The sequence below is a fragment of the Geotrypetes seraphini genome, chromosome 7 (assembly GCF_902459505.1).
Source record: "Geotrypetes seraphini chromosome 7, aGeoSer1.1, whole genome shotgun sequence".
NCBI lineage: Eukaryota > Metazoa > Chordata > Amphibia > Gymnophiona > Dermophiidae > Geotrypetes > Geotrypetes seraphini.
Window position 1 is genome coordinate 115,267,228 of NC_047090.1, and position 13,085 is coordinate 115,280,312.

Sequence of the window (13,085 nt, forward strand, 5' to 3'; positions counted from 1 at the left end):
TTTTCCTCGTAGTCTCTTTTGGCCCCTTTTACTGCCTTATGGCACCTGCGTTGATGTTGTTTGTGCTTGTTCCAGTTTTCATCCGTTTTGACCTTTTCCATTCCTTAAATGAAGTTTTCTTGTCTCTGATCGTTTCCTTCACCTCTACAGTGAGCCACGCCGGTTCTTTGTTCTTTTTCCTCTTGGATCCCTTGTTGATACGCGGTATATATAGATTTTGCGCCTCGGTGACTGTGTCCTTAAAAAGGGACCAAGCTTGCTCTAGCGTTTTTACAGTGCTTATCCTCTTCTTAATCTTCTTCCCTACCCTACCTTCCCTTCATAATTCCCTTTTCGGAAGTTCAGTGCCGTGGCTGTCGTTTTGGACCGATGTTTCTCCCCTGCGTCCAGATCAAAGCGGATCATATTGTGATCGCTGTTTCCCAGCGTCCCTTCTACTTCTACATCTTGGGCTAATCCTCGCAGGCCATTTAGAATTAAGTCCAGAATTGCATTTCCTCTAGTATTTTCCTTGACAAGTTGTTCCAGGAAGCAATCGCCTACAGCATCCAAGAACTTGGTCTCTCTAATGCAGCTGGAGGTGCCTATTCCCAGTCTATTCCCAGATAGTTGAAGTCACCCATGATAACTGTGTTGCCTCCCTTGCAGTAGCGTTTAATCTCGTCTGTCATTTCTCCATCTGTCATTTCTTTGGACTGCCCTGGGGGTCGGTAGTAGATGCCGATCTTCGTTTCCAGGCCATTTGTTCCTGGAATTTTGACCCATAGACACTCTAACTTATCCGTCAGTTGTGGCGTGTTCTCTCCAGCAAATTCAATTTCCTCTTTGACGTATATGGCAACGCCCCCACCTTTTTGAGCCACTCTGTCTCTGCGGTATAGTTTGTATCCCGGTAGCACAGTGTCCCAGACGTTTTCCTCAGTCCACCATGTTTCTGTGATGCCTATGATGTCAACGTTATATTTTTGTGCTATGGCTTCTAATTCACCCATCTTATTTGTAAGGCTCCTTGCGTTTGTGTACATACACTTGAGTTTGCAGCTTTTTCCTTTCTTGCATTTCCTTCCCTCTTGTGTCCTTTTCGATCTCTCTTGCCTCTAATCCGGTGAGTCTTTCCCTCTTATCTTCTTGCACGGTATCCTCTGGGTATACCGGTTCCCGAACCATCGACTCTCTCTCTCTGTCGACTGTCGGCTTTCCCCTTCTTCCTAGTTTATAAACTTATCCACTTCTCTCTTGATGTTGCTTGCAAGTAGCCTCGTTCTGTCTCTGCTGAGGTGGAGTCCATCCTTCCTGTAGAGCTTGCTCTTCCCCCAGAACGTTGTCCAGTTGCGCACGAAGTGGAATCCTTCTTCCTCACACCAGCGCCGCATCCACGCGTTGACTGCTTGCAGCTCCATCTGCCTCTTCTCATCTGCCCTGGGTACCGGCAGGATCTCCAAGAATGCTATCCTCTGCGTTCTGGTCTTCAGCTTCCTTCCTAGCATCCGGAACTGGTCCTTCAGTACTTCCCTGTTGTAGTTCCTATTGCTCACATTGTTCGTCCCCACATGGATCACCACCGCCGTATCTTCTTCTTCCACACTTTTGAGGATCCTGTCGATGCGGCTCACTATGTCTTCTACCTTGGCTCCCGGTAGGCAGGTCACCAGCCGATCAAGTCTTCCTCCCGCTATGTGGCTGTCAACTTGTCTGATGATGGAGTTGCCCATGACGATTGCTGTCCTCTCTATCTTCTCCTGATTCTCCAGCCTCAGGTCCGTGTCCCTGGTGTATGTCCATCTCTCCTGCAGCAGGTCCGTATCCTTCGTTCTCGCTACTTTATCACCCATTTCTTCCTGGGGGGTTCGGGGGTGTGCTCCCTCTCCTGGCCCTTTTGCTATGGCTTTAGCTTGCTCTCCATCTAGACCTCTCTTTTACCATGGAGATCTTCTCACTCTTGACTTGATATTATCAACGAATGATCCTCTGCGTTTATTTATACCATGCCCTTTTAAACTTCATTGCTGTTTTAGCCCCCTCCACCCTTTCTATGAAAACTTATCTCCTGCCATCGCACCTCAGTTTACCCTCCCCCCCCCGAATCTCAGATCATGGCTCTCTGTTCCGATTATAGAACTTTCTGTCCCTTGAAACAATTTTCTTGATGAATAGTGAGCGACGATCGCACAAACCGTGGAAAACAGAACTTAGCCCGCTGCTCGCACTTTTTTTCTGCTGGTGTACAACCTATCGTTGCAAGTTAACATTGAGCTGGGATGTCAAATTAATTTTAAAAAGGTAGAATATTTACCAGTTAAGGCCTTTTATATTTAAGTTTAAAGGTGCCGCCGCGGATCCTCTCACGATCCCTGCCTGCGTCGGAATCCTTCTCTGATGCAGGTGCGGCTCGTGAGAGAAGCCACTGTGGCAGCTTTTAACTTAAAAATAAATTTCGGCCAGTAGGGCCATATTTCTTGAATGGAGGACTGCTGCTTCGATTGCTTGAGGAGGTGGAGAGCAGGGAGGCCAGCATTTTTCAATTTCTCTGCCAGCAACTGGCACAGCTAAGCGCGCATGTTCACTCCTGCCGGCCAGGGACCTACAGATCACGCAGGTAAGAGTGTGCATGCGTGCTTAGCGTTATCTATCTATCTATCTATCTATCTATATATATATATATATATACATACATACATATATATATATATATATATATATATACATACATACATACATACATATATACACACACACACACACACACACACATATACTCACTCAAATATAAACCAATCTGAATATAAATCGGGGTGAACCTTCCCCCTCCCCCAAAAGGAGGAAAAAAGGTTGACTAATATAAACTGATATTAGAAACTTGGGTGATCCTGGTGAGCCAGTCTACAAAGACCAGACATCCTTGCCTTAAGTTTTAACACAATTTTTTTTTTACCATTAAATATTTTTATTAGTGCAAAACCCTCAAGGAAAGGGATTTTGATCTCCAAAAGCTAGTTTAAAAAAAAAAAAAAAAAAAAAAAGTATTAAAATTAGTCCAATAAAAAGATTACCTTATTTCCATTTTCTGGTATAAATATTATCAATACAGCTACAATACTACTTTATTCTAAAACAAGAAAAAAATCTTTTCTCTACCTTTTGTAAGCTCTGGTTTCTGCTTTCCTTATCTCTTCACTCCCCATTCCATCCAGCATCCGCCCTCTTTCTCTGTTCCTTCCATTCTTCTCCATCTCCACTCCTTCCCCCATGCTCTGGAATATCTCTCTTCTCCTTTCCTTCTTTCCCACCCCAACTCTCCCCAGCCAGCAGCGCACTCGGGCAGGCATGCAGCAGTGAGCTTTTCGAGCTCCCACCCGGCCCTGCTCCCTGAATAGCTGCCGCCAGTTCTCACGGGACTCGGAGAACTGGTGGCAGCCATTCAGGGAGTGGTGCAGGGACGGGAGCTCGAAAAGCTCGCTCCCACGTTCTGGCCCAGTGCATCGTTGGCTGCAAGATTGGAAGGAGGAGCAGGATTGCGGAATGCTCACTTCTGCCCATACACCGCTGGACCATCAGGGGAAAGGTACACCGGGGGGGGGGGGGGGGGAAAGGCTGTAAAAAAAAATTGTAGTAGTATCGGCTGAAAAAGAAGATGAGAGGGATCCCTCCTTTCCTGGCCTAAAGGCAGGCCTGCAGCAAGTCCAGGAGGATTTTGGGTGGTCACCGGGTGATGACCCAAATATAGGCCATTTTTTTGGCCCCAAAATCTCATCCTATATTTGAGTATATATGGTATTTGGTGGGGTGGAAGGCAGTGCAACCTATCAGCTCAAACTGGAATCAGGACTGTGATTCATTCATATTTTATAATTCACCCCAACATTAATAAATCTAGCCATTAGGTTTTCCCAAATTTGCAATAACAACTCCATTCCTCTAAGGGGCTATAAGCATTTCTTCTGCAGCATTCATAATCTTAACTAACTTAAGCAGTGGATTCAGTACTTTAACATGGCAAGTTTGAACCTCCACAAATTTGTTTAGAACTTGTTTGTCTAAGCTAGTACTTACTGTATTCCAATTTCTGTTTCTTTTTTAGCGTTGTGTAACCAATACTTTTAGCATTCGCTCCACTTTCTTCTACCTTTTCCTCTTGAAGCAGTGAAGGTTCTTCTATTATGCCACATGACATCAGATTATAATTAACTGCCTTCTTCAGGATTCTTTTTTGTTTAGATCCTCCTTTCACTAGCAGAACCTTTCTCTTCAAGCAGCTGCATCCAAACATGCATTCGGGTCTACGGCAATGAGTGGGCTGACGCTTCTCCTGGGAGAGACTGGCACAAACACATCCAAGACGGCAGAAATCATTGTTGCATGGGGGTGCTCGTCTCCGAATTATTTTGTGGATAGGTTTATTTTTCAGAGATGCCTGGTTTTAAACAAAATATAGAAATCTGATATAAAATCAACACTTGTACAAAGGCCAAGGAGTACGCAGTGAAAGGGTATCAACAACAGACTACCACATCATCTCAATTTGTCAAGAAAACAGAATATCCTCATTTTCTCCCTTCCCCCAACTTTCTTCCACTACTACTACTACTACTTACTACTCAACATTTCTATAGTGCTGCTAGACATACGCAATGCTGTACATTAACATGTAAGACACAAGAGCTTATACAATCTAATTAAAACCAACGAACAGGACAAGGAAAGATTAGGTTCTTCTCTCAATAATCTTCTTTCTAGTAGAAATGAAAATGAGTCTTGAACCAATGGGTTATTCACCTCTAGTAGAAGGCATCATCTACATTTTTTTACCTTTCGGCATCATCTCCAGCTCGTACAAAAGCAGTTGATAATTACTGTAAGAGAAGAAATAAGGAGGCAGGATATGGGGAATTCCCTGACCGAGCCCATTCTGCTCTGCAACAATTAAAATGCAAAAAAATCAATGCCAACAGAAACACTCTCAAACAAGAAACCAAATAACCCATTTACCTGAGAACAACCAGCACTAACATTTATGTAGTTCTAACAGGCTCTCATTTGTCCTGTGCAGTAGAGAGAGTTAGCTCATTAATCTTCAGACCTGTTGAACAGGAGAAAATCCAACATCTAGAAATACCTACCTTTCTGAGCCAATAAGCAGGCTAAATGCAATCTGACAGGTCAGGCCTTCAAGACTCATATCCCTTTCTACTAGAAAGATGATTATCGAGATAAGAACCTATTTACCCTTCTAGTGAAAAAAGCATGAGTCTTGAATCAGTGGGATGTACCAAAACGGTCCCCTGAGTCAAGAGCAAGGCAGATAAACCTGCTGCTAGCACCGAGGACCCAAAAATGTTGTCTAGTCATGCCGTTATATCCCCCCTGTAATATTTAGTGAAAGCATGGCCTGTATAGCCGCCCTACAAATCTCCTCAGGTGGAACAGCCCGGGACTCTGCCCACAAAAAAGCCACACTCCATGTAGAGTGTGCTCTCAAAAAAAAAAAAAAAAATCAGTGGTTGCATACCAAACCCATTGAATGCTGAAGAAATAGCCCTGCAAATCCATCTTGACATGAAAGCCTTAAAAGCCAACTTCCCCAGGCAGTTAGGACTTGTTAGTACAAAAATATTACATTACCACAAACTATATGTGACCATCTCTGGGAAAAGGTGACAGTCTCCAGAAACAAAACATGAGGTTATAAGGAAATCTGCTAGAGCAAACAATTTTTGATACAACAGCCCAAATAATCCGCTTAGAACCGCAAGGTACAAGCGGAATAGAAATCCGTAATGTAATGTAATGTAATGATCTGAGAAACAAATTGGGCTGACATCATTGGGACTTCCTGGAGGTTGCTGCTGGGCAGGAACCTTAGGGTTGAGTTTACCTGGAGCCTTGAAAGCCCTGTCAAGAGCCATGAAACAATTTCTGAGCATAGGACCTATCTGAGGATTGACTAAAAACACACAACCCATCCCCACAAGGGCACATGGTCTACTGTCTAGCAAAGATTTAGCGCAACAAACTGCCACAATGGCCACAAGATAATCCAGGCCTTTGCCAAGAAGCATTTGTCCTTTGAAATTTCAGTAGCCTGCACAATGTAGTTTTGGAAGTAGAATTTCCCGCCCATTACCTAATCCAGAGCATTATACAGACGGAGAGAGAATAAGCAGAGATCTTGCTCATGACCCTGAACACGTCATATCAAGCATCTATTACATAATCCACCCCAAAATTAGCACCTGAGGGTAAGCTTTCTCCTCCTCTGATGCATCCTGACACAATATGGCATGACAAGCAAGTGAAATAAAGGAAGCCACTGCAACCACCTACAGCCTCAAGAACAAGGCCTCACACTGTCTTTTGAGGACTAAAGCCACCCTGCAAACTTACAAATCTTTCAAAATAATTCCACCTTCACTAGGCGGAGAAGTTCGTTTGGTAACCTATGCTACCAGCGAATCCACCTTAGGCTGTACAAATAGAAATCAGAAGCCAGCGGATACAATTTTGTCATAGCCCTAGCAACCCGCAAAGGACCTTCTGGATCTTCCGATGCTCCCGTTAGCATCATTGAAATGTCAGAATACAAAGGAAAACAAGGTAATTTGAGGCTTAGAGCTGCTCATGACACAACACAAAGTAGCAGAGGTCTGCAGGGGCTCAAGCTCCAATACCCAAAAGAATGCTATGATGAACTCCAGCAAAACCACCGTCTGAAAAAGGCAGCAAACCATTGGATCTTCCCATTGGTCCTGGGCTGCCAAAGACTCCTGAGTGCTAGCCACGAGACCCTGAATATTCCAAAACTGAAGATTCATTTTACGGGAATAAAAGCACTGAATGCAATTCCCCCCCCCCCCCCCCCCCCGCGACATCCCAGTTCTTCTGTGAAAGTACCTCCAGTTCAAACAAGTGAATCTTCCGAGGTGGCACTGCACTCTGTAAGAGTAAACCCCCATGTGCAATTGTTGGCGTAACCACAGAGGGTGCAGCTATAACCCAATAATTCTTATAAGCTTCAAAAAGCATAGTTACTTACCGTAACAGGTGTTATCCAGGGACAGCAGGCAGCTATTCTCACATATGGGTGACGTCATCGACGGAGCCCGGATGCGGACGCCTCACAAGCAGACTTGCTTGAAGAAACTCGAAGTTTCGAGTCGCCCATATCGCGCATGCGCGAGTGCCTTCCCGCCCAGCGCAGGGCGCGTCTCCTCATTTCAGATAGCTAGCAGAGAAGCCAACCAGGGGAGGTGGGTGGGTTATGAGAATAGCTGCCTGCTGTCCCTGGATAACACCTGTTACGGTAAGTAACTGTGCTTTATCCCAGGACAAGCAGGCAGGTATTCTCACATATGGTTGACCTCCAAGCTAACCAGAAGGGGATGGTGGGAGTGTTGGCAATTTAGGAGAATAAATTTTGTAATACTGTCTGGCCAAACTATCCATTCCGTCTGGAGAACGTATCCAGACAATAGTGATAAATGAAGGTATGAACCGAGGACTAAGTAGCAGCTCTACAAATTTCCTCAATAGGTGTAGATCTGAGGAAAGCTACTGAGGCTGCCAGAGCTCTAACTTTATGGGCTGTGACTTTACTGTGAAGGGGTATTCCAGTCTGGGCATAGCAGAAAGAGATACAAGCCGCCATCCAGTTGGAGATGGCACGGTTAGAAATAGGATGGCCCAACTTATTTGGAATGAAGGAAACAAAAAGTTAAGGAGCAGTTCTGTGTGGTTTGGTACGCTCCAAGTAGAAGGCCAAAGCACGTTTACAGTCCAGAATATGAAGAGCTGATTCTCCAGGATGAGAATGAGGCTTGGGAAAAAACACTGGAAGAACAATGGATTGGTTGAGATGAAATTCTGATACCACTTTAGGGAGGAATTTAGGATGAATACGAAGAATCACCTTGTCTTGATGGAACACAGTGAATGGTGGGTCAGCAACTAAAGCTTGCAGCTCACTGACTCTTCGAGCAGAAGTGAGGACTATGAGAAACACCACTTTCCAAGTGAGATACTTCAGATGAGCCTTATCAATTGGTTCATATGTAGGCTTCGTGAGTTGAGTAAGGACAACATTGAGGTCCCAAACCACAGGAGGCGGTTTGAGAGGAGGTTTAACATTGAAGAGTCCTTTCATGAATTTGGAAACCACCAGATGAGCAGAGAGGGGTTTCCCTTCAATAGGCTGATGGAAAGCAGCAATAGCACTGAGATGGACTCGGATAGATGTAGACTTGAGGCCAGAATTGGATAAGTGCAAAAGGTAGTCCAAAACAGAAGATAAGGAGGAATGCTGAGGCTCCTTATGATGAGAAAAACACCATGTAGAAAATCTAGTCCACTTTTGGTGATAGCATTGTCTAGTGGTAGGCTTCCTAGAAGCTTCTAAAACATCTCATACAGATTGAGAAAACTGAAGAGGAGTTATGTTGAAAGGTACCAAGCTGTCAGGTGTAGAGACTGCAGGTTGGGATGAAGCAGAGATCCTTGACTCTGTGTAAGCAGAGAAGAAAAAACTGGTAGAAGATATGGCTCCCTGGTGCTGAGTTGAAGTAGAAGGGAGTACAAATGTTGTCTTGGCCACCGAGGAGCGATTAGAATCATGGTGGCATGATCGTTCCTCAACTTGACCAGAGTCTTGAGAATGAGAAGAAATGGAGGGAATGCGTAGAGGAAGATATTCTTCCATTCCAGAAGAAAAGCATCTGCCTCGAGGCAGTGAGGAGAATATATCCTGGAGCAGAACTGAGGCAGTTTGAAGTTGTGGGGAGCCGCGAAGAGGTCTATCTGAGGGGTTCCCCACTGTGAAAAAATGTGATGAAGAGGCGAGGAATGGAGTGTCCATTCATGAGGTTGCAGAAGATGACTCAAGTTGTCCGCCAAACAATTCTTCGCCCCTTGAATGTAGACAGCTTTGAGGAAGGTGTTGTGGCGGATTACCCAGTCCCAAACCTTCAGAGCTTCTTGACAAAGGGAGGCAGATCCCGTCCCTCCTTGTTTGTTGACATAATACATGGCGACTTGGTTGTCCGTCCGGATGAGGACTACCTGGTCATGAAGAAGATGTTGAAAAGCGTTGAGAGCCTTGATGTAACATTGACAATCTGTACTGGTCCAGTGGCCTTGAGTACGGAGACCATCGAGATGAGCGCCCCAAGCGTAGGTCGAAGAGTCTGTTGTGAGGACCTTCTGATGAGGGGGCGTTTGAAAAAGCAAGCCTCTGGAAAGATTGGAAGAGAGTATCCACCAACGGAGAGACTTCTTCAAGGAAGGAGTGACTGAAATGTGTCGAGAAGGAGGGTCGCAAACTTGAGGAACCAGGGTCCACTGAGGAATTTTGAGGTGAAGTCTGGCAAAAGGAGTCACGTGTACTGTGGAGGCCATGTGACTCAGAAGTACCATCATGTGTCTCGCTGAGATGGAAGAACGGAAAGACACTGTATGACAGAGTTGAAGAAGAGCTTCCATTCATTGTTGTGGAAGGAATGCTCTGAGTTTGACAGTGTCCAGTACAGCTCCAATGAATTATAGATTCTGTGAGGGCTAAAGTTGAGATTTGGGAAAGTTGATTTCGAATCCCAAACTTTGTAGGAACCAGGTAGTCCATTGGGTCGCTACAATAACCCCTTGAGATGTGGAATCTTTGATGAGCCAGTCGTCTAGGTAGGAAAATACCTGAAGACCATGGTTTCGTAGAGCTGCCACTACCACTACCAGGCACTTGGTGAACACTCTGGGAGACGAGGCCAGGCCGAAGGGTAGTACTCTGTATTGATAATGCAGATTCCCTCCCCGAAATCTGAGGTATTGACGGGAGGCCGGATGAATGGGGATATGAGTGTAGGCCTCCTTGAGATCCAGAGAGCATAACCAGTCGTTCTGCTCAAGAAGGGGATAAAGAGATGCCAGGGACAACATTCAAAACTTTTCTTTGACTAAAAATTTGTTGAGAGCCCTGAGATCCAGAATGGGCCGCAGATCGCCCGTCTTCTTCGGAACAAGGAAGTTACAAAACCCCCTGTTCTGCTGTTCCAAGGGAACTGGATTGATGGCATGGAGACGAAGCAGAGCTTGAGCTTCTTGAAGAAGGGCGGTCTGGGATGGATAGGAAGGATACTCTCTTGGAGGAAGCTCTGGTGGAACCTGAGTGAAATGAAGAGAGTATCCTTCCCTGATGATGGTAAGGACCCAGAGGTCAGATGTAATTATCGTCCATCGGTTGTAAAAATGATGGAGACGACCTCCTATAGGGGGAAAAGGAGACAGAGACAGAAAAGTGGAGGTTATGCTCTGTTTTAAACAGTCAAAAAGGCTGAGAAGCCTTAGGTGCAGCAGAAGGTTGGGGTTTCTGTTGCTTCTGAGGTTGCTGTTTTTTCAGAGGAGGGCCAGTATAAGGAGCCGGCTTCGGAGCAAAACGCCTTTGATAATAAGAACATAAGAACATAAGAAGTTGCCTCCACTGGGTCAGACCGAGGTCCATCTCGCCCAGCGGTCCGCTCCCGCGGCGGCCCATCAGGTCTGCGACCTGTGAAGTGGTTTCTGACCACTTCTATAACCTACCTCAAGTTCTATCTGTACCCCTCTATCCCTTTATCCTCCAGGAACCTATCCAAACCCTTCTTGAATCCCTGTACAAAGTTCTGGCCTATCACTTCCTCCGGAAGCGCGTTCCATGTGTCTACCACCCAATGCGTAAAAAATAATTTTCTAGAATTTGTTCTAAACCTGTCCCCTTTCAATTTCTCCAAGTGACCCCTAGTGCTTGTGGCTCCTCTCAGTTTGAAGAATCTGTCCTTATTTACTCTCTCTATGCCCTTAAGGATTTTGAAGGTTTCTATCATGTCCCCTCTAAGTCTCCTCTTCTCCAGGGAGAACAGCCCCAGCATTTTTAACCTGTCAGCGTATGGAAAATTTTCCATACCTTTTATCAGCTTAGTCGCCCTCCTCTGCACTCCCTCGAGTACCGCCATGTCCTTCTTGAGGTACGGCGACCAGTATTGAACACAGTACTCCAGGTGCGGGCGCACCATTGCGCGATACAGCGGCATGATGACTTCCTTTTTGATGATGCCCAGCATTCTGTTTGCTTTCTTTGAGGCTGTCGCACATTGCGCCGATGGTTTCAGTGATGAGTCGACCATCACCCCCAGGTCCCTTTCCAGGTTACTCACCCCTAGCAGTGTTCCCCCCATTTTGTAGTTGAACATCGGGTTCTTTTTCCCTACATGCATGACCTTGCATTTCTCTACATTAAAACTCATTTGCCACTTTTTTGCCCAGTCTTCCAGTCTCGTTAGGTCCCTTTGTAGGTCTTCGCAGTCTTCCGTGTTTCTAACCCTGCTGCAGAGTTTGGTGTCATCAGCAAATTTGATAATCTCACATTTTGTCCCCGTCTCCAGATCGTTAATAAATATATTGAATAGTAGAGGTCCCAGCACCGACCCCTACGGAACTCCGCTCGTGACCCATTGCCAATCTGAGTATTGGCCCTTGACTCCAACCCTCTGTTTCCTGCCCGCTAGCCAGTGTTTGATCCATCGGTAGATATCCCCTTGCACCCCGTGGTTCCACAGTTTTTTAAGTAGCCGTTCGTGAGGTACCTTGTCGAAGGCTTTTTGGAAGTCAAGGTAAATGATGTCTATGGATTCACCCTTATCCATCTGACTGTTTATTCCCTCAAAGAAGTACAGCAAGTTCGTGAGGCACGACCTTCAGCTGGCTCGCCTTCAGTTGTCCATTGTTTTCTATGTGTTCGCAGATTGTGTCCTTTACCATTGCTTCCATCATCTTTCCAGGAACCGAGGTCAAGCTCACAGGCCTGTAGTTTCCCGGGTCACCCCTTGATCCCTTCTTAAAGATGGGCATGACATTTGCTATTTTCCAGTCCTCTGGGATCTCCCCAGTTTTTAGGGAGAGGTTACATATTTGGCGAAGTGTCTCTGCTATTTCGTTTCTCAGTTCTTTTAGTACCCTTGGGTGGATGCCGTCCGGGCCTGGTGATTTGTCGGTCTTTAGTCTGTCTATCTGTCTGAGGACATCCTCTTTGCTTACCTCTAGTTGTACCAGCCTTTCGTCGTGTTCTCCGTTTATAATCACCTCGGGTTCTGGGATATTGGATGTGTCCTCTCTGGTGAAGACCGACGAGAAGAATTTGTTTAACCTTTCAGCTATCTCTTTTTCCTCCTTTATCGCTCCTTTCCTGTCTCCGTCATCCAGTGGTCCCACTTCCTCTCTGGCTGGTTGTTTCCCTTTCACATACCTGAAGAAGGGTTTGAAGTTTCTTGCTTCTCCTGCCAGTCTTTCCTCATATTCTCTCTTTGCCTTCCTGACCTCTCTATGACATTCTTTCTGGTGTCTTTTGTGCTCTTTCTGGTTTTCCTTTGTTGGATCCTTTTTCCATTTCTTGAAGGATGATTTCTTGTCGCTTATCGCCTTTTTAACCGCAGATGTTATCCATGCTGGGTTTCTAGTTCGATTTTTTTTGCACCCTTTCCTAAACCTTGGAACGCACAGGTCTTGTGCCTCGAGCACTATGCCTTTAAGCAGTGTCCAGGCTTCCTTTACGGTCTTCACCTTCCCTGAGTTGCTGCTGAGCTTTTTTCCTACCATTTTCCTCATGTCCTTGTAGTTTCCCTTTCTGAAGTTGAGTGCTGTCGATTTGGTTCTTTTCACCTTTGATGTTCCCATGTTTAATTTGTACTGGATCATGTTGTGATCACTGTTCCCTAATGGTGCTATTACCACCACTTCCTTTGCGGGTCCTTCTAGCCCGTTGAGGATTAGGTCTAGAGTGGCATCTCCTCGCGTTGGTTCTGTGACCAGCTGCTCCATGAAACAGTCCCTTATCGCCTCTAGGAATTTAGTTTCTCTCGTGCAGTTTGAGTGCCCAATGTCTCAGTCTATTCCCGGATAGTTGAAATCCCCCATAACTACCACCCTTCCACTTTTGCACACCTGCCTCAGTTCGGCCTCCAGTTCCAGGTCCAGGCCTGACTGTCCTGGTGGGCGATAGTACAATCCCAATTTGATGTCAGCTCCTTCCCCTCCTGTTAACTTAACCCATAGTGACTCCAGACTGTCTGCCC

The 13,085-nt window shown here is 45.6% G+C and overlaps 1 protein-coding gene across 7 annotated transcripts in view; it reads right to left on the bottom strand.

The window, feature by feature from the left end:
• Positions 1-13,085, bottom strand: part of MGA (MAX dimerization protein MGA) — a 479,481-nt gene that overhangs the window by 328,414 nt on the left and 137,982 nt on the right. For all 7 annotated transcript variants that reach the window (XM_033951892.1, XM_033951893.1, XM_033951894.1 and 4 more), the window contains one exon: positions 4,051-4,411. In XM_033951892.1, the coding sequence (XP_033807783.1) occupies positions 4,051-4,411 (361 nt within the window). The remainder of the gene's footprint in view (positions 1-4,050; positions 4,412-13,085) is intronic.